Here is a 23,410-nt window from a genome sequence, read left to right on the forward strand (position 1 = left end):
TATTTCTATAATGACATCTGTATCACATAATAGGAAAAACTATAAAACAGTGTAACTTAGTAATGTCATTCGACTGCTTCTCTAAATGTCACATTCAATTAGTATATAAACTGCTCTTGCCAATTTAACATAAAAACTTTCAAGTAAGTCCAGACAAATACATTCACAAACACAAATGAAACATGAGAAGCACATCATGCTACAATGAAGTTAAGCTCCATATTGTAAAAATAAATTTAACATCATCTTTGGATAAACACTAAGGCTATTTGGATTTTTGGATTGTCATCCTTCATGATACACTTAAAAAATGTGGGTTATATTTAGAACAATTGAAGCTCAACTTTTATAATAGATTTCTTTACACTTTATGGTATTTCATAAGCTAATAGGTATGTACTATCTGGTCCAAGCCAAAAAAATTAAAGGATTATGTGAAAGGGCAGTGATAATATTTTAAAATAAACAGTTAACCACTAGATTTCAGACTGAATTTGTTTGAGGCCATGGTATCAAAATGATAGTACAACACTTTTAATATTCATAGAAAAAAACAACAAAATTTTCAGTAATATAAAATCAGAAACACACAAGGTTACTTTTTTAAGGTTTTCTTTAGTGGAAGACTACAGGTAACTAGAGGGCAGTGGCTTTAGCTTCTGAGTAATGTGGTGCTAACATAAATCAAAACATGGTCTGCATTGTGGGAAATCTTCAGTCGATCTGGAAAAGAAAATTCTAGGTTGGGCCACATGTAAAAAAAATTAGGTAACATCTTTTATCTAGTTTTTTAAAGGCCACCTCTTTTAGGGTATGGAAAACTGAAGAGACATATGGCACTTTAAACTCAGAAGCTGTTCAAACCTCACCAGATGCACAGTATATTGGCAACTACTTATGTAATACATTTGAGCTTCACATCAGTCTCTGGGTTACATTTTTTAAAACACTAAGCAGATGTGCATAAAGAAAACTCTTGCTTATTATCTCTTGTCATTAGAAATTCTGCAACTCTATACTGATAAATGCTAAGTGTTATTGGCCACCTTCGTTGTTCCTGTACTCTTAAGCACTGAGGAGTTAACACATTTTATCCACCTAGATCACTTTTCATAATATGAATCTCAGTTGTGGGCCAATGAGAGATAATGTGTGCTATGTTGGAAAGATTATACAGTTGGGGGTGAATACAGGTTCAAGTCCCAGTGCTACTATGCCCTTGCTCTAATATGTGACTGGGAATAAGTTACTTAAATTTAATGAGTCTCATTTGTAACTTGCAGGTGGTAATTCTTATTTCAGTGGGCTACTATGATGATTGAGCATAATAAATATTAGTTACTCTACACCCCTAACCCATTGCCCATGCATTAACTTCAACTTCAATTTTCTATCAACTCTATACATGCATATGACACCATTTTCATGATAAAAGTAGAATTCAAGTCTGGAAAAAAATTCTCCAAAGAAACAGTTTTGAAAATTTTTATTGTATATGAATCAGGAATCTACAATTATTTATCATTTCTGTAGTAAATCTTTCATAGCTGAAATATCATTAAAATTATATCTAATATAGATAAACACAATTTTGAAGGACAGAAAAACAAATAATGAGTGGCAAGAGTCTGAATACATCATACAGCTTCCTCCAATATTAATACAGTATGTAGAAATTACCTGCTTTCCATCCCATGCCTGGGCTCAGGTCAGCTAATCTCATTGAGAGGTAGCACCATATAACTAGAGGTGTAGGTGGGAGTTGAATTTTGGTATCATTGCCTGTTCAAAGGTGGATTCTGGTTCTACTGCTTACTTTTAAATTATTTTTTGAGGTGATGGAGATCAAATCAAGGGCCTCACATACAGGCGAGTATTCTACCACTGAACTACATCCTCAGCTTCTGCTTACTAATGACATCTTGTGTAATGAGGTTAGTACTACTAGACTGACTTTCTCATATGTCATAGGGAACCCTAATAACTAAGGGTTGTTTTGGTTAATGCGTACACATGATCTGTGAGAACCATGTGCCATTTAGATATAGCTGGCCCAGTTTCTCATTCTAGATTAATAATGTTGATAGTTTTTCTATTTAGAGTGATGCGTGCTTTAGGCAATTTTATGTTTACCTGGCTGGCTTAAAGTATTCATCTAAATGTACATGACAAGCAGAGACCATAGATCATTTCGCAGTGACACACCTTCTCATCAGAAGCTATACCAATAATTTTGAGTCAAAGTAGTTATTTTCAACAATCTTGATAATGATCATTGCTGCCTATGAATTAAGCGGTTGGGGTAAGGAGGGGAGTGAATAGAGCGGGGGCATATGGGAAGCTCATTCAGTCTCCAGAGTCTATAACTCATTCTACTTGGATGTGGACCATTCTTCACAACAGAGATATTTGGGACAATTCCTCTATATCTTTAAGAGTAATACAAATTTCTTAATATAGGTGTGTGTGTGTGTGTGTGTGTGTGTGTACACACACATGCAATTAAATAATAGAGTCCTGGTTGAACATTTGTCATATGTTATCAGATTTTTATCTACAAAGCAGGGCTAGAAATTACCTTATACAACTGTTATGAGGATAAAATTACATGATATATTTGAAGGTTAATCACTATTCCATTTGGGAGAACAACATTTTCCCCTCTATGTCCTACTGGTTTACCTTAAGGAATTATGAACAGTTATAAATACTTTTAGTTTCATCCAAAATTATTAACTTTTTAGATCCCATTCAAATATGGCATCCATGATCTAAAAATCTTACAAACTGTTAAATGACTTTTTAAATTTTTTCCTTCCAGGATGCCTTCTCCAGTTCAGCACTCCTACTATGGATCCTACATAAGCCTTTCTCTGAGTAGAATGTGGCATGCACATGTCTTCATTATAGTATGTGTTCTATCCTAACACAGGATTAATTTTTCATCTAATCCAGTGGACAATGAATTCTTTCAAAGCTCCACTATTAGTGCGCAGAGCAATAAGAGACACATAATAAACGTTAATTGAATGAATGAATGAATGATAAGATTCTTATGGCATAGTTGAGTTGGTTGGAGGGCTACATTCCCAAAGGAGTGGTTAAAGGTAAAGAAAGAGGCTGAATTCAGATATCAATAGTATTTCATAAAATCTGCTTGAATCAAATGTATGAAATATGATATGTCAAGAACTTTGTAATGTTTTGAACAACTAATAATAATAAAAAAAAGAATCAAAAAAAAAAAAAAAAAAACCTCCTTAAGAATGGTTGTATAGAGCCAGGGCTGGTAGTTCAATCTTGTAATCCCAGTCACTCAGGAAACAGAAGCAAGAAGATCACAAGTTCAGGGCCAGCCTGGCAACTTAGCAAGAACTTGTTTAAAAATTTAGAAAAGGACTAGGGATGTGGTAAAGTGCCTCTGCGTTCAGTGCCCAGTACTGATTAAAAACATAAATAAAGTGAAAGAATCCATGTACAGAACACTTAGTTATTTTGGAGAACTGATCTCGAGATACAGTAACAGTCATAGTTACTCCTAGGAATCAGCCATATGTGATTTTGACATTGCTCATTTCAATGCTCTGGCTTATTGTATTCCTCTCTTTTTGTGTGTCCCCATTTGGGCAAATGAGAATACTATCACCCATTATGAATATTGTAAAAGCAAATATGAAAATGGATGTTATTTGTGATCCTTAGAGACAAAGATGAGATTGTAAAAAAAAAAAATGATCCAGATTGTCCTACTTCTCACATATTACCTGATGGGCTCTTCAGCATCTTTGGACAATATAAATAGGCCACTGAGGCTATTTATAATACAATGTTATTAATTCAGGCCAGAGGTCAACCAACTTTATGCAAAGGGCCTGAATGCCAGTCATGTAAGTCAGCTGGTCTCTGTCTCTACTGAATTCTGCAGTAGCCAGGTAAAAATTGGACATAGAATATATAAGCAAATGGATTTGACTGTGTTCCAATAAAATTGTAATTACTAAATACAGCAACTGGGCAGAATTTGGCTAATGGGCAATATATGGTGACCCCTGATTCAGGCCCAGGGTTAGAATGAGTCAAAAAGTACTATATAATGTGTTAAAGATTTTTAATTTATCAGAGGATTGTGTTGGTACCAAGAAAATATGTTATTTTTTATGGGTGTAAACTATGTATGCTGTACAAAAAGACTGGTAATCCCTCATTTATTTTTAATTTAAAATATTTCTGTATGTGAGATAATTTTACGTGATGCTTTATTATGCAAAACAAGTACAGTTATAAATTATTACTTGGTTTTTATGTATCTAACCAACAGTGTTTAGTTAAATTTGCATTTTCAGTTTGACACTTGGGACTAGAGCACGCTTAGCTGAAAGCACTTACTGTATATTTGTAATTGTCCACGAAAAGAATTTTTTCCACGAGAGTTTTCAGCTCTGCACTCATATATGCCTGCATCATCCAGTTGCACATTCGGTATTTCCAGCACTGCCTGAGATTTCCGCAGACGTGACTTAATAGGAATATAACCATTAACCTTCATCCATGTGATTGTTGGAACAGGGCTATAATAGGGAGCAAAAACACAGTTAATACACTTTCCACTATTAGGCACATAGATTCTGTTATCTGGTAATTTAAGCACTTAATAGGCTGAGTGTAATAAAATGTAATCACAATTAAGGACCACATGCTCATTGATATACTTCACTTTCCATGTGGATTGTCTGATAAGTAGTTAGATTACAAGACGATAGTTTCCTTCTCTTTGATTTTCAGTAAAGCAATTCAGAGATAATATTTACTTACTTTACCACATTATACTTTACTTTATATTTTAAAATAACACAATTAATATGACAAAATTATTAATATACAGTTATTGGAATGAGTCAAACAAAAGAATCATGAATTAAATAAAGAACATTTTTGTCCCCATCCTCTTGGCAAATTTCTACTGTCTGTAACAAATAACAGTTCATATATAATTTCATATCTTATGTCCAGGACTTCTATATCCACACATATGATGTTATTTTTGTTTTGTCTTTCAAAAAATGTAAATGTTGTCTACTTGGTTATTTTTTTGTTGTTTTTGTTATTGAAAGACCACATCCAAAAATATAGAGCTGACTAATTCTGATTTAAAAAGTCACATATTATTCCAGTGTTTAGATGTAGCAGAATTTAATTAACTGTCCCTGATGGACATTCAGTATAGTAAGTTTTGTTTCATTCTTTTTTTGCAACTAAAAAACAATGCTGCTATAAATAATCTCACACATACATCATGTACTATTGCTTTTATTTTCTGTGACAGACTTTCAAAAAAGAGGAATGGATGGATCAAAGGGCATGCTCATTTTGTATTTTAATAAGTACTGCAAGATTGTTTTTCAGTAATATAGTAGCAGTTTCTATACTTGTTGGTAATATAGGATTCTCTTTCTCTGCATCTTTGCCAACATTGTACAGAATCAATTTAATTTTTGTCAGTATTGATGGGTAAAATGTGCTATTTTGCTGCTTATTTAATTAATATTCCCCTGATCTCTAAGAATGTTGAACAAATATTTTCATAATTTCACTGGTCATTTATATTATTTTCCCTATTTTTTTTTCTATTTTAATTTGCCTGTTTGCATTATTTCATTTCTTAGAATTCTGTGCAATACAACCTTTCAAGACTTTGTTTCTTAGAAATATTCTTCCTCTTTGTATGCTTATATAGCATCTGTGATATAATTTTTTAAAACTGTTTTTTTGGGGGGGGGAGAAACACACATGTCTATAGTTTCCTTTATGACTTCTTAACATTTTCTTAGGTAGAAGATGATCTCTAAACCCATTTATGTCAATTTTTGTGCAGAATTTTTGGTAGCACTTAAAATATGTTTAAATGTTTTTATTTTTAATATAACTGGATTATATTAAATGTTTTGGTATGAGATAGGGAATGTAATTATTTCAGTTTCATTAAATAAGTAAAATGCCTTTTCTACAATATGTGAAATGGTGCTTTTGTCATACAATTCCACATACTTTAATCTGTCATATGTCTCACATGGTTGAGTCTGTTTTGGGCATCTCAGTTCTGTTCCACTGATTTATTTATCACTATCTATATTTAATATACTTTATGCTTCAGAATTTTCTAGTTTGATTTCTCACTACCTCCTTCCACATCTCCTGACCCAGAAACACATCTCTCTGTGTTTCCCATCATATCTGTTAAACTCCTACCAATCCTTTGAGACTCGTCCTAAATGCCTCATCTTCAACCATGTTCTTATTTGTGTAGCCAGCTGAGGTCTTTTTATTTTTTTTAAATAACAAAGCATTTTACTTTCATCCCCTGTAACACTCTGCCATAGATTATAGGTATAGGATGTTTCTCAAAAATATTATTTTAGGAAAAAAAATATTTTTTTCTTCTAGGAGTCGATAGTAATGCTAATTATTATTAACACAATTATAATAAAAGCCCTTGGTTATCATTGAATACTTTTATTATTTATTTTCTTAGGAATAAGACATAAAATTGAAATTTATAGGTTTAAGTTGGCAATACTTGCTCCTCTGTTTAGGTATATATTGTGGTAATATCAAGAAAAGCTGAGTTCCACCTTCCAGAATAACTGGTGCATAAGTATGGCATATCATTCTCTTAACATATGTAAGAACTGGTATGTGATTTTTAGAATCTTACATCTATCTGTAAAGTAGAAATTATCTGTACCTTATTAGTTTTGCTATGTGTGTGCTTATTTGTAAGTATGTGGTTGGTTTGTGTATAGTTAGCTTTGAGAGATGTGGTATCATAGCGATAGACTGCTTGGTAAACTGCCAAAATATTCATGTCTCTTATATTCTGTACCAATTTAAAGAGTAGGGAAGCTATTTTTTTCTTGGAATACCAATAAGATTCTCACAAAAACTTACCTAGTCTACTTTTATCAGTGGGATTAGTTCCTTACCATGTTTGCTTTGATTATGCTGTTTAAAATTCTGCTTGCATCAAATTTTGTTATTTGTTTCACTAGAAAATCAACTATTTCAACAAATTAAATATTGTAGCAGTAAGTTATATAATTTTTTAATGTTTTTTAAAAATATTCCCTTATCATGAGTACTAAGTAGCAGTAGTGAAGTGTAGTTTCCACAACCACATTTTCAGGGTATAAAGGTAGCTTTGTAACAAAAAGGGATTTAACGCATTTTTTCACTATCCTCAATTGTAAAATATGGTGGGAATATTAATATTTATGTCAGAGAATATTATATACATCAGGAAATTTGAACTGGTTGGTATAGAACAAGGAGACCAAAATATTTGTAATGATCAGATGTTTTCAAACTGCTTCATAATTTTAATGGTATTACTATGTGTTTTCTGGTTTTCTTATACAGAGAGACCATTATATATTTGTTAGGAGGATGTGCCTTCAGGGATACCCGTGTCCAAAACCAATTTGGATAAAAATATGCTATGTAATTTTGATAATTTGCCTAAGTTCCCTGAATTTGGTTCCCCCATCTGTAAATGGAATATTTATTTATTCTTCCAGAAAGCAAATATTTCTAGGGTAGTAAAATTAATTCCTTTTTTCACTAGTATGTCCTCTATTTTCTAACCATAATAGAGTGTTGGGTATATTGTTAATAGTATTTAATAAACTTATGAAATAATTGAATGATTCTTATAAAATTCTTTAAAAGAGTATAATAAGCTCTTGTAAATTAGTTAAAAAGTCATGCAAAATATTGAGTTCCCAATAAATGTTAGCTATAATAATCTTTTAAAGATTAGTTGTGTCAGGTTGTCTATTTTACAATAAACATTTTGAGTTTTTATTACTTTTTTTGTTTTATAAGGTTTTTTTTAATTTACTAATTTATCTTTCTCTATCAGTACATTTATATTATATTATTAATTTTTCTGCTGGATGATCAACATAATTACTATTCATGATCAATAGTAAAAAATATATAACTGACTTTTACTCTGATATCAGATGTAGCCAGATACTTATTTTGATATAGAGAGTGAGGCAGAGTTTATTATTTTTGGAGCTTGATAAATCTATCTTTTTACCCCAATACAAGATCAGTTTTTGAATACATTCTCTATTCATTGGCAATAAAATGAATCCCTTATTTAAGATAAAAGTTTAAAAATTAGCCTTTAAGTAATTTTTAATTGTGTCCTCCAAACATTATTTTAGTGTTTTTTCATAATTTTAAAGCAATTTAACTTTCTAGCAAATTGAATCTTCTCTGGACTATTTGAAAAAACGAAAAAACAAAACAAAAAACAAACAAAACAACAACAAAAACAAAACAAAACAACAAAAAAAACATTCTTTATCAGTAGATGCAAAGTTGATATGCTTGAAGCAGGAATGAAGGTTCTAGAACCTGCTTGCTTATCCATCCATACCACACAAAACCACTGCTCTATTTATTTTTCAATTTTGTCCTAATTGATCTGTCAGAATGAGAGAGTTGTTAATTTCCCACTATTTCTATTACTACTATATTGTCTTATAGTTCACTAAGATTTATTTTTTATTTTAATTTTTTCCTCTGGAAATAAATGTTTATGACTGTTCATATTAAAGTTTTAATTATTTTAATAAAAATAAAATTATTCTCTAATTGAATGATATATTATTTAAATTATATTTTAAAAAATATTCCATTAACCTCATGCACCTTTTCTACTTATCCTCCTATTTTTACTTTTCTTTTTTGTAGTGGGTCACTTTGTTTTGATCTGATAGAAAATGACTATATTTATTTTTGGCCCAAAGACTACATTTGCAGAAATTTGCATTGTAATTGTTGGAATTTGACTTTTTAATTTTTATTGCTCTAATGAATTCAACTATTTTTATTTAGTCAAATTGGAATTGAATGCAGAATCAAACATAATTTCATACTGAAACAAACCTTTAATGGAAATGAACCTTGGAATTAAAATGATTATGAATTAAAAACTTATCAGGAAGATATGACTGTAAAAGTAACTATGCAGATTAAAGCTGAAATAGAAATAATATATAACAATGTAATAAATAAATCTTACAAATATAAGATTCAATGTATATAAGTTAAACATGGAACTGCACATATTTGTAGAGAATAGAACTGAAATCATTGAGAGGCTTGAGCCTTTCAATGAGACACCATGAGACACACAGAGAGAAAATACAAACAGAATGGACTTCAATTAATGGAGATGTAACATAAAACCAGAGGGCACAGCTTAAGTCCAGTCAAATATAAGAGATGGAGGTAGAGGGTGGGGTGAGGGAGGGATAGAAAGCATTATTGAGGCAGGGAGCTACAGGGAGGTAGAGAGAAACCATACTAATGAAAGACAGAGTGATTAGAGAAAAAAGAAACTAAGTAATATCCTTAGAAAAATGGCATAAAAATTTCCCAAAATCATGCACATGGATTTTAAACGCAAAGGAACATAATATATACAAGGCATGGCTAAGAACACAAAGCACCGATCACATACCAGTAACCACAGAGGAAAGATAAACTATCTACAAAATAATAATAATTACAATGTTCACTAACTTTCCAACAGCAAAAATGTAATCAGAAGAATACTTTGGAGTGATTACATATTCAATGTGGTTGGGGCAGATTATAAACCTAGAATTTTGTATCTTGTAAATTTTCTGTTAGGAATGAAAAGTAAATAAATATATCATGTATACAAAAACTGAACAAGTTTATTACTAAGGCACTATCACTGAAGGATATATACCTTAGAAAGAAGAAAAATTACTTCAAAAAGGGAGCTGAAAACATAAGTATAAATGGGATAACATTATAATAATAATGACAAGACTAATAAAGTAGATGTATAAAAAAGACAAAACTAAAATGTTGACCAAAAGGGGTATGTGACATAAAGGAAGAATTAATTAGGGTTAATGTGTCCTAAATTTATTTTCTTTTGTGGTAGAGAATGGTTAGGTTATTGATAAACTTTAGATTTATGAAAGGATAGTGAACATTTTCAAACAGATGGAGTACATAGCCAAGACTGGAAAAGCTAAGCTCTTCCTAAAATCCATTTATTTTTCTTTCCTGCACACTCATTTGCTATTTTTCTATTTAAATCAGCATGGACATGATGGTTGTTTCTGGCAATAAAATATAGTGAAATGGCTTTTATTCTATATATTTCAACTATTTTTCTTTTGGGTAGGTGAATATCAATGTCCAGGGCAACTTTGGAAGTCACAGGTTGAGAATGTCAGGACTGAGCTTCTAAATGACTGTGAAGGGAAAAGTAACAAACATTACCTATGTCCATCAATAAGATTGACATTTAAATATTTACCTTGCTAAGATCCTGAGTCTTGACAGTTTGTTATTCCGGCTAGCATTGTCTTACTAATCTGGTATGTGAAAACGGAAACCTACCCTAACAAGACATTAAGTATTTGGAATTAGAACAGAAGGTGGTGAGGTTCTGATATTGGAGAACAAGGAGATGAAGTCACATGTTATGAAATGGAAAATATCTGGCAAAATTCCCATCTTTGATAACTTGGAATGCTGATCTAAAATGCTTACTAAGTCTAGGAAAGGGGTTAAACAACAGAATATTAAAGCAATGCTACATTCATAAAAGTCTTAGAATACTTATTGGATTCTTAGGAGAATCAATGAGAACACAAAAAGTGGGTCCTTAGCTTATACAGTAGATGAATCGCAAAAGTGGATTCAGTTCTCCATCAGTCAGTATTCACATCCTTTGCCATGTAACTGCAGATCTTACATTAAAAGATGGAATCTACTTACCAACTCTGAATCTGACTTGCCTGATGACATGTTTTTAACCACTAGAGTGTAGCTGTAAGACTTGTGTGCTTCTGCTTTCTCTCTGGACCCTTGCCTTTGCCATGAGAACAATTAATATACCTGGGACATAGAATACTCCTTTACCCTTCAATTGTTTGTGTCAGGCCCCTTCCCAGTCATCCACACCCCTGTCAATAATTTAGGAGTACTTTTGCTTGTTTTGGACTTTTATGTAAACAATAATACAGTGTATGCTTTTGAAAATCTGGTTTCTGTCTCTCAGCATAGAATTTAAAAGATTCATTCATGTTTTTTTATATGTCAATAGCAATTCTTCTTAATTGTTGAGTAATATTTCAATATCTATAAAGGCCACAATTAGCTTATTTAGTATTTTCTGGATAAAATTTTGGACATTTGGTTTCTTTTCACTTTTAGGCTATTATAAGTAAAACCATATTGTATATCCCTGTACAAGTTTTTGTGGACATATATTTGTATGACTTTTGGATAAATAACTAGTATCATAAATTCTGGGTCATGTGGTAAAGTTTTCACCATAAAAGAAACTGCAAGACTATTTTATACAGAAGATGCATATTTTCATGCTTCCACCAGCTATGTATGAAATTTCTAATTGTTATATATCATTGAAAAAAGTTGGTATTTTAACTCTTTTTAATTTTAGACAGTTTTGTGAATATGCAATGATACTAAAGTGTGATTACATTGCCTTCTCTAATTACTAACAAAGATGAATATTATTTCAGTTTTTATGGGCCAAATATTCAAATATCTGCTTTATTTTTATGCTGTATTGTTTTCTTTCCAATATTGAAATGTAAGAGCTATTTGTAATACTGGATACAAATCTTTTCTCAAACATGTCATAAATATTTTCCCCAGTCCAAGATTATTTTTTTTTAAACCAGTAGCTTTTGAAATATGCAAGTTTTAATTTTGGTGAAGGCCTCAACTCTTGTTTCCAGCATTTTTTGTTTTTCTTAGGAAAATATTGTTTAGCTTTAGAAAGTCAAAAGTAAAATTTTCACATTTGTTCTAGAAGTTTTAAAGTTTTACATTAAGGTCTATGGTACAATTCATTTTTTGTCTTTAGAGTGAGAGAGGGTAAAAGGATCAATGGATCAAATTTTGCAACATGGCTATCCACATACTAGCAGTATTTGTGGAAAAAATACCCTTTTTCCATTGAATTATTTAGCACTTTTTGTGATAAATTAATTAACCTTTTATGTGTGGGCCTATTCCCAGACTGTCACCTTTTCCATTATCTATAAACCTGTTTTTTTTTTTTTTTTTTTTTTAGTATTCATGTTCTACCAAGTCAATTTGTATTCTATGCTCTTTAAATTTTCATGTAAGTTTCAGAAGTGGCTTGCTAATTTCTAGAAAAATTAAAGCCTTCTAGGATTCTTACTGCATTATGTTGAATTCATAGATTTGAGAAGTGACTTTTGAAGACTATTGAATCTTGATATCCATGAATATGGTTTATCTCATCATTTATTTAAATATTGTCTTAATTTCTCCCAGAAATGTTATAACATTTCTCAGTGTTCAGGTCTTGTGTATATTTTGTTTAGTTTATTCCTAAATATTAATTTTGTGTCTTTTTGTGATTATTTATTAAAATAGTATATTTATGCATATAATGCTGTTCATAAGCCAAAACAGTTTAATATCAAACTTTCTACGTCAAAGGATTTTACTTCTTTTATGCTTTATTGTACTATCTATGACTCTCATTAAGTGTGGAACATAAGTGATAAGAACAGAAAAATAAAGGTGAAACATTTCAGTCCTTGACAATTAAATATTACAGTGAATATTGATTTTTTTTGTAGGTGCCTTTATCCTGGATGAGAAAACTTCTTTCTAATCCCATATTACTTAGTGTTTCTTCAAATGTATTGGATTTTTCATCTGCTTCTTCTGTATTTAATAAAATGAAGGTGAGATTTCCTTCTTTTATCTATTCATGTGGCACATTACATTAAATTTTAATAATTGAAAACAATTTTGTATTCCTGAGATAAACCCTAGATGGTCATGTTGTATAATTTCTTATGTGTTTGATAGAATTAAAAAGGGGGGAATAACTGGGATTTGAAGTTTTTGTAGTGTGAAAGCTTTTAATTAAAAATTCAATTTAATTAATAAGAATAGAACAATTCCTATTTCCTATTTTTGTGCTAGTTTTAGGATTTATATCTTTTAAAGGATTTATTTGGCCTCTTTATGAAATTAAATATTGTTTAGAGTATCCCATTCTTATTATTTTAGTGCTTTACAATATGCACATAGTGATATTTTTTCTTTCCTATTTGATACTTGTAATTTGAGTTTAATCTCTACTTTTTGATATTTACCAGTTTTATTGATATTTTCTAAAAGCTAGCATTGAGTTCCATTTTTTCCTATTGTTTTTTTATATACAATTTTACTGATTTCTGCTTTTTTCCCATTCAAATAACTTTGAGTTTATATTTATTTTTATTCTATTTGTTTAAGCTAGAATTGTAGATTACTGATTTTCATATATTCTTTTGTTTGAAGGTAACCATTTACCTCTAAGTAATTCTTTAATTGTATCACACATTGTGTAACACAGTATCACTTATTTCAAAATATTTTCTAATTTCTCTTCGAGAATTTGGTTATTCAGACATCCATTTTGAATTTCCAAACATTTGGTGATTTTTTTCCAGTGTTTATCTGTTAATAATATATAATTTTATTGTAATTAAATAATATATTTTCTTAACTTTCTATCTTTTTGTTGAAATGAGACTTTGCTGTAGCCCAGCAATATGTATGGTTCATATTAGTAAATATTTCATATGCTGATAATATATTGTGTGGTTGTGTGTCGCAGCATACTTCCATCCAGTATCAGCTAAGTCAAACTAGTTAATAGTTGTGTTCAAGTCATTTGAGCTTCACTCACTTTCTTCTTGTAAATGATGAATTACTGGAGAGGAGTTACTATACTGATGTTTCTGTTCTATAGTTCTTGCAATTGAACAATTACTGGAGAAGAGTGCTAAAATCTCCTACTATAGATAAGAGATTGTCAGTTTCTCCATTAAGTCCTATGAGCTTTTGCTTCATATATTTTAAAGCTCTGGTATTAGGTTTATATATTTAGGATTTATAATGTCTTTTTGAGAAATTGGCTTTCTTGTGTTTCTAAAATTTTCATTTTTATCTTAGGAAACATTTCTTGTACTTAAAGATAATAGTCTGATACTAAGAAAATCTCTTCAATGTTGTTATAATTACTGCTTCATATGATATCTCTCTACTTTGTCTCTTTCATCTTAACAAGTATAAACACACACACATACACACACACACAGATACTCATTTAAAGTGGGCTTCTTGCAGGAAATATACTATAAGACTATGCTTATTAATCCACTTTGATGCTGTCTATCTTTGTTGTGGTCAGTACATTTACATTTAATATACTTACACTTGTGTTTAATTCCAGTATTACAATATGCATTTTCTCATCATTCCATTTGTTCTTTATTTCTCTTTTGACCTCTTTTCCTTGCCTACTTGTTAATTACAACTTTGATATCTTTGTGTGTGCATGATATTTAAAGGCTTGCAAAGTATATTTGACATTATCACACCTGCATATTTTCCTTCTTATGTATTGTACAATTCATTTTTTTATTTTCAAAAACATTTTATTTCATCCATATGGTATTATTTGCACTAAATTTAAGTTTACTATTGAGTTAAAATTCATATTGGACTAAAAACACTTTTTTTAAAAAATTAATTTGTTATATATGACAGCAGAATGCACTACAATTCATATTACATATATAGAGCACATTTTTTTTTCATATCTCTGGTTGTGTTTAAAGTAGAGTCACACCATTCGTGTCTTCATACATGTACTTAGGGAGTGATGTCCATCTCATTCCACTGTCTTTCCTCCCTCCCCTCCCCTCCCCCCGGCTTTGCCTTATCTAGATAATATACATTATTTTTATGTACTTTACGAATCACCCATTGTTATTTTTAAAGAAAAATGAAAATTATAAACTTAAGAGATTAAAATGGAATATATTTTATATTTATACACATATTTTAAAAATTATTTTTCTTAATTACTTTGTGGGGACTGGAATTTCCAAAAAGTATTGCTTTGTTTTCAACCTTAAAAGCTTTCTTTAACGTTACTTTTATTGTTATCTATTGCAACAAAGTATTACTAGCTTTTTTCCTGCATGAAAATGTCTATTTTGCTTTGATTTTTGAAGAATATTTTTACTAGATAAATAACTTCAGGTATACTATTTTTGAACATTTTATTTTCTGCTCTTTTTTCAGGAATTATGTTATGGTGTGCCTTTATACATTTTTCCTTTTTTTTTTTCACCCTGCTGTGTTTCATTGATATTGGGGACCTGTGGGGCCAAGATTTACAATAACTTGGATAATATTTGTTCATAATTTTCAAATATTTCTTGCCTAACCCTTGTTTCTGCAACTCAAATTTCATATATGTTGTATAAATTATTATTCCAGGAATTTCTTAGGCCCAATTCATTTTCTTTCTCTACAGTATACTAAATACACTGTACTTTACAGAGATTCTATTGCTTTACTTTCAAATTCATTGTGTTTTTTTGTATCATCTAATTTTCTGTTAATATAATCTAGTAAATTTTCATCTGAGACTTTATTTTAAATGAAAAACTGTGCTCTATATATGTAATAAGAATTGTAATGTATTCCGCTGTTATATATAAATAAAAAAAGTTTCATTTAAGATAGTTTATAGTTCTATCAATTGTTGTTGATGATTTTCTCTTAGCAACTTTATTAGTCAGATCTCTGTAGGGAAAGAGAACCAATAAGTAAGATATCTATATTCACATATTAATGAAATTTATGGGAATTAACTCATGTGATTCAGGAAGCTGAGAAGTCCATTGATTTTCTCCCTGTTATGTTGCAGAACTAGAGAAGACAGTGGTACAAACTCAGTATGAGTCCAAAGGGCCCAAGAACCAGGGAACCAATGGTTCAATCTGAGGCTAAATGCCAGAGAAACTGGGGGCTGATGGTGAGTCCTCAAATCGAAATCTCAGCAATGTGTGATTCAAGTGTTGTGGAGGTTAGATTATGGAAGTCTCAGTTCTGTAATGTAGTGTGAATTTACTTTCCCTCATTATTTTTATTTTATGCAGGTCCTCAATTGATTAGACTGTCCACACTGGTAAGGGAATATCTTCCTTATTGTACTTGGTGATTCAAATGACAATCTCTTCTGGCAACACTCTCACAGATATTTGCATGGATAATGTTTATTAGCTATCTGTGTATCCCAGTCAAAGTGTAGCCTAAAACTAACCATTGCAATGATTGGGCATGTTAAGATCTGTTTTAAAAGGTGTTTTCTTTATTCCATCTTTCTGAGATTTCTAGCACTGTTTATAATGATTTTTCTCCTAATGATAGTCTATATTTTGTTTTTGTTTGTTTCCTCACACTTCTAGCAATTTTGTAGAGGCTATACATTGTCAGTTCCCATAACTACTGGTGATTTTCCTTTTTTTTTTCCTTTCTGGCTGTAGAACTACTTTACTTGTGGTCCAGCTTACCCTTTCCTATGCTTTTTTTTTTTTTTTTTTGTAATCCTTATTAGGTTGGGTTCAAAATAGACTTTTGGGGAGGGCTACATTAACCCTACTCCTATAGCCTTATCCTTTTGGGAGTCTCTACTGAATGCCTCATGAATAAAATAATGGTTTCATTGATGTGGGTCGGTTGAAGTTTCAATTACTCCTGACCTTGGGCAATATCCGGTATCTTTTCTCAACTCCCTTGTGTGTTTTCCTTCTCCCTCAATTTTTCACCCTTTGCATGCATAGCTTACTATTTGTTCATATTTTAATGAGATCTGAATGCAGATTTATGAAAGGTATTCTCTGTGTAGTTCCCCTGTTTCTTTTATCTGACCTATCAGTCACCTCAGCTTCTCTGATCTCCCTTCTCTGTGTTTTCAGCTCAGTGAGACTTATTTGTTGTTGTTGTTTCTGGTATTACCTGACAGAAAAATGGGATGATGATCCCTTTCATCTTGTTTGTTTTCACTCTGTGAGGGATCACAGTCCTGATATGTGTGTATTTATTTATTTATGTATTTACACACTAAATTATTATTTATTAGATAAAAATAAATGAATTATAACTACCTTCAACACTGTGGAGAAGTCTTAGACATAAAGGTTGAGAAACATAAGCAAGTCGCAAATGCCCACATGTGGTCAAACAGAATTTCATCTATGTTCAAAACTCAAGCAAAAATAAAGAAAGTATTTTTAGATATATCCATGTGTCCTAAAATAATTTCCCTGTAAGCAATCACAAAGATTATGAGCACATATTCTAGGTTTCTAGTTCCCTCTTAGGGTAAGACAGGATGACATGATTGAAGAAGACCACTCAGGGGACTTCAATACTCTTCTTATCATCAGTACTGCTTTGCTGCTTGCTGGCTTCATAAGTATTCTCCCAAACTAATATCACATCAAAAGTTGTATAGAGGTGGTTAGGGGGCTGGGGTTGTAGCTTAGTAGCAGAGCACTTGCCTAGCATGTGTGAGGCACTGGGTTTGATCCTCAGCACCACATAAAAATAAACAAATGAAATAAGGGCATTGTATCCATCTACAACTAAAAATATTTTTTAAACAAAGTTGTATAGACAGTGTTTGCTCTCTTTGTTCTTCATATATTCTCAGAAGTGATAATCATTATCCTTTTCCAAATACAAATTTTGGTGGGTAAATAATCTTTTTTTAACATAAAAATTTATTTTCTACTCATATTAACACATCTTATAACCACTACTTTTTGGGCTTGTAAAAATAATGAATATGTATTTAAAAGGAATTAGGTAAAATCATATCTTCCCATTGACAGTGGTTTTCAATATGATCTTAGAGAACAAATTACTTCCAACAGTTTACATTGAGTTTCTTTAATCTCTGATAGTTAAACTATACACAAACAATTTAAAGCAGAGAAGTCCCATTGAAAGAAAGCTCAGTTCTTTCATATTAGAATAATCACTTCTTGATATTTTTAAATCTAAATTCTTATATTTTCCCCACAGTCAAAAAATCAAATTACTGACCTAAGAACCTATTTTCCATGTTTATTTTTTCCAATCCTTAATCTTTACATCATTTTTACTTTAGCTTGTGTTTTGGCACTCACTACATGCAATTCTAGCTGGATCTTAATTAGTTGCCTAAGAGCAGAAAACCTCAAATTTTTATAACCACAGTTAAAATTACTATTGTCCACTTTCCTAAATTCTTAATGTCTTAATTCTTAGTAGTATATCCTTTAAATTTACGGCTTCCTCTGGAGCCATTTTTAGCTACTTTATTATCTCTTCTCTATATTAAAACCTAAATTTCTTTGATACAAATATCTCATTTGATCCTCCAGAGAAGGGAATTCTAAACAGGTTATACAATTTGTAATATAGAAGGCAAGGCTGTGGGGGTATGGAGGAATATATCCAGAACATGAGACTACAGTTAGCATAAGAAAAACACTTCCTGAATGAGCAGCGATAATTATTCTTTACTGGTATGAAAATAAAGGAGATAGCAAGCAAGCAATGACAGTATTTCTAGAGTGTGAGAGATTTTGTTCGATCAAATGACAGGGGGAGTGATCTCAAATTTTTAACTATGTCAGTAAAACTTTACTGAGTTCTTACCATATGCCAGATATGTATTTAAAATTAAAATTAATAAAATGTATGATGGCTTAATTAGAAAGTAAAAAACAAAACAACAAGAACAACAAAAACCCTGTACCACGTGATTCAAATATAGGGAAAAAAAAGGGATGTTAAGGGAATACAATCAAGAAAGCTATTTATATAAGATTGGGACGTGAGAGAATGCAGCCCAGAAGAGATGACATATTGGGTGGGTTTGAAGGATAAGGAAAATTTACCAAGGCAGCAAAAGCATGTTTTTTCAGAAAAATGCATGTAAATGAATACACAGGAGAATATTAGCATAACAGGTTGGTGATACTTCACATAGTTTGGTATGCTAAAGTTATACAATGTATGTAGAAAAGCTCTGGCAAGTTTATTGAAGCATTTATTTTCACTTTAAAAACAAGGACATCTTAAATTACGTAAATTTTAATGTATTTTTCTTCTTTTCTTTCTTGAATAGTATTAATATGCTAAAATTTTTTGTCAATGAGTTATTAGAAACTTTGGAATATGAAAATATTTAGTTGCATTGATGGGTGGCTGAGAACTGTTGGGAAAACATATAAGGGCAGCAGCACCCTAGAGAAAAACCCCAGCATGGCGTCTAAGGACCCTCTTTCTCTTCTTTGTTTCTTTCACTGGCGCGAAATGTTCCTGCCAGCGCCAATGTTCAAACCCTGCTGGTGGGAAGCCTTAGCCCCAATTAGAATTAACTTCTTGGGCTCCGGAACTGACATATGGAAGAGCTTGCCAATAAATGGGCGACCTGTTATCTACCTCAGCCCTGTGACCTCTCCTTAGACCTATATAAACACACAGCCTTTTATAATAAAGTGGAAACCTCTTTGGTGATCTGTGTCATGTGGTGCGGTGTCTTCCAGTCTTACAAGAACTTTTTGGAAAAATTTCCATAGACAACCTATTAATAAATGAAATAGTGACACTGAGCCTCCTGGCACTCCTAATGTTTCATAGGCATTTTGAATGTCACATATTTGTTTACAATGTCCATGACAACTTACAGAAAAAAAATCAAAGAATTTTTGCCACTTCTAAATGACTTATTTGTAACAAGGATAATTTATTTATCTTTTTGTAGAGTTTTAATGGTGGAGTTTAAAAAAATGTATCTTAGAGCACAGTAAGATTTTATCTACTTAATATTATGGTATTATTCAAAACAAATTTCTCCATCATAAAAATCTGAAAATGGGGCTGTTGCTCAAAAAGACTGATTTAAATAACATTGGAAGAATGAGTAGATACGTCAGCTTTGACAGAAAGGCAAAGCATGGTTATTTTCCCCGTGTATTTTAGCTCTGTGGAAATCGTACCTGTTCAACTACACATTTGAGTTTCATGTAAAATAAGCAATTAAATTTTAAAATTCTAAAGACTTTTAAAAACAAATGTTATAGTGGGGGTGTCACTATTCATGTGGCTCAAAAATTAGCTTTTAATAATGGTAGAAGACTCAATGAAGCCACTTTGAAATTCTGACACAAGCTTTTTGTTATGCACTGTCAAAGTGACAGGATAAAAAGTGTAACAAATGTAGTTCTAGAAAGTAAGAAAAGTGTCAGATTAACTTTGGCCATTGTCGAAGTCATTAAAGGTATTTTTAAAGATCATTTTTATACATATGATGAAGTAATGTGTAGAATCTGTCAAGGCAGAAGGAATACTTAGCTGTAAAGATTTAATGATTTCAAAGGAAAGTACTCCCCAACTGCAAATCACTATTCACAGACAAATTGTAGTTCTGTCTAATGGAGCTTCCTATTTTCCTTGCATAAGTCACAAGTGAGATATGAATTTTACATCTGATGTGAAAATATACACAGTTATAGCTCCTTTGTGACTTGCACAAAAAGAAGGAAACATTGTATATCTTTGATAGAAACAGAAAGAACCAAGTTTTATAACTTTTCTCTAAGAAAGCACATATAAAGCCATCATAAAAAAAGCTATTGAACTAAAGGTTTTTTTTTTTTTTTATGATCCTGTATCTCAAGAAAAAAAATCAACTGTTAATGTGAATTATCACTACTATCTACATAACATGCCAAAAATTTGAAGGCAAGAGTTTGCTCTGTAAAAGTTGGGAAACTTTCAGGGGCAATGAATGTGAATGTGGGACCTTTCTTAAAAGGGGAGTGTGTAGGATTGCTCCCTTGAGGCACAGAAATGCTGTCACAGCTCCAAATGCAAGGACTAATTGGCCTTTAGGGAAAAGAAATTAACTGAATGTAACTCGAGTGTAAGCTTTAGATCTCTCTGCTTAATGATTCTTGACTCAGAATGCATGATTATGTATTATCTCAAAGCCTTCCCATGGTATTAGTTCTGCTTAGGACTTACTTAAGAGTCACAACTCAAAATATGTACCATTACTTTTAATTATCTTAGGTAAAGAATCTAATTTAGGTAAAAATAATCTTGTTAGTCTCTGTGAAGTTATAGTCTTGTACAACCTTTATGTTTTTACCAGTTTGAAGAAACTTACTACTTCTTCCTTCCATTTGAAAAAGTTTCAAGTAGCAGTGAAAGCGGTTACCTCTGGGTCTAGCCTGTGTCACATATAGGCAATTGGATGCTCCCATTTTCCACAGGTGGCCTGTTGCTTCTTTGGGGATTAACATACTTTATATATAAAGATATGAAACAGTGTGCTCTATATGTGTAATAAGAATTGTAATGCATTCCGCTGTCGTGTATTTAAAAAAAAATAAAATCAGAAAGGCAGCAGAATACAACAGACACTAGTATGGCAGTATGTAAAAACGTGGAAGTGTAACCGATGTGATTCTGCAATCTGTCTACGGGGTAAAAATGGGAGTTCATAACCCACTTGAATCAAATGTATGAAATATGATATGTCAAGAGCTATGTAATGTTTTGAACAACTAATAATAAAAAATTAAAAAATAAAATCAATTAAAAAAAAGAATTTTTTAATCTATTTCACAGATGCTGAGATGGAGAGAGAAGAGATCCATTGTTTAAAACCATGAAGCTTGTAGAATGAAGAGTTGAGATTTATTCAGGCTGTATCTGTCACTAAATTCCTACTGTCTTCCTTATTCTGTGTGTGTGTGTGTGTGTGTGTGCATGCGCAAATGCACATACGTGTGTATGTGCATATATATGCATGTGCTTATTATAGCTTCTTGATAAAACTGACAGATGTGGGTCTTATTATCATGCTAATTCTTTTTCCTCTTCTTTAACTCCAAAACATTATACAATGTTTCTTCAGGGTGCAAATGAGAGAATATCCTGTCTCTCTCACAGAAAAGGAAATAAATACTTACACAGAAAAAAAAATATGTCAGGGAGAGAGTGACTAAAGCAATGAATCTTGTACTTTAGCTCATTAAAGGAGAAGAGGAAAAGAAGGAGAATTTGGATATCACAGAATTGGGAGCATAAGCAGAAGACTGGGGTTGCAAATAATAGAATATTGTGAAGTTAGGAAATCAGACCAAGAAAATGTTATAGTTAACTACTATTTTAGATTCAGTATGATTCCACATATGATTGTATCTCAGAATAATATAGTATTTTTTAGTAAGTTCTCCTTTAGTCTATCCTCTTTCTTACTCCTTCCATCTATTGGGACTCTCCAAATCCTTCCAGAAAAGTTGACCTGTTCCCAGCACTCCTTTCAAATTTGATGTTTATAAATTTGAACATAGCAGTCTGCTTTTCTGGTCCATTACGATTTATTACCTTAGAAAATTTGTAAACACTTTGAGGAAAGTAGACCTTTAGATTAAACACACAGAAAAAAAAAATCTGTTTTACAGAGAGATCATGAACCTATTTACATCCACCCTTCATATTAACTTTCTATTTAATTTGCAACTAGTTTTCATCTATACATAGAATTTTATTAGGTATAAAGTTTTAAAAAGTATTGCAAACCAATAGATAGATTATAACAAAAGGTAAAGATTTAAGTACTGTATTTTGCTAGCAAAATCATGGAACTAAAGCTAAAAACCTACCACAATATTCATTTATTAAAATTGTATTTATAGGGCTGGGGATATAGCTCAGTTGGTAGAGTGCTTGCCTCTCATGCATAAGGCCCTGGGTTAGATTCCCCAGCACCACACACACACACACACACACACACACTTTCTCTTCCTCTTTCTCTCTCTCTATATATATGAAATATATGTATATGAAGTATATGCATATGAAATATATATGAAATATATATATATGTATATATGTATATGTACATATATATTTATAGATTAATTTCAGAAAGAAATGACATTCTATTATATTAATTATACTTATTTTTATACTTGAGAAATAGGAAGGGACATATGAAAATATATTTCTCATTTAGAAAAACTATTTATGAATTTCTTGCCCCCAAATATGGGTCACAATAAGAAAACAGATTCAGGTTTTAAAAACATTTAGAGTTAAGTGAATATCATCATAAGTGTACATGACAAATTCATGCAGAAGTGCTGTTTTGTTGCAGTGATGCTAATATAATAAACATTGTCAAAGACTGCACTCTTAATACCCTTCAAGCTTTCTTTTTATAAATATATAATCATGACCCCGGAAGGAAGATGGCGGCGAGGGGAGTGCATTGCCCCCGTGTGCTGCTTCACTGTGTGGGACTATGACAAGTCAGGACGGCTAAAGGATATCTTGTTAGGAATTTCCAGCAATAGTGGGGTGCTCCGGAACCTGGAGGAAGGATTTCCATTGCACGAGGATCGGCTACGGGGACTCAAACGCGAGAGGTTTGTCG

The 23,410-nt window shown here is 31.5% G+C and overlaps 1 protein-coding gene across 1 annotated transcript in view; it reads right to left on the reverse strand.

Annotated features, from left to right (window-relative positions):
* Cntn5 (contactin 5) overlaps positions 1-23,410 on the reverse strand; it is a 1,225,793-nt gene that overhangs the window by 272,925 nt on the left and 929,458 nt on the right. The window contains exon 10 of the mRNA XM_015489961.2: positions 4,387-4,568. Within this exon, the coding sequence (XP_015345447.2) occupies positions 4,387-4,568 (182 nt within the window). The remainder of the gene's footprint in view (positions 1-4,386; positions 4,569-23,410) is intronic.

Source organism: Marmota marmota, unplaced genomic scaffold, assembly GCF_001458135.2.
Source record: "Marmota marmota marmota unplaced genomic scaffold, marMar, whole genome shotgun sequence".
In the NCBI taxonomy this organism is placed as follows: Eukaryota; Metazoa; Chordata; class Mammalia; order Rodentia; family Sciuridae; genus Marmota; species Marmota marmota.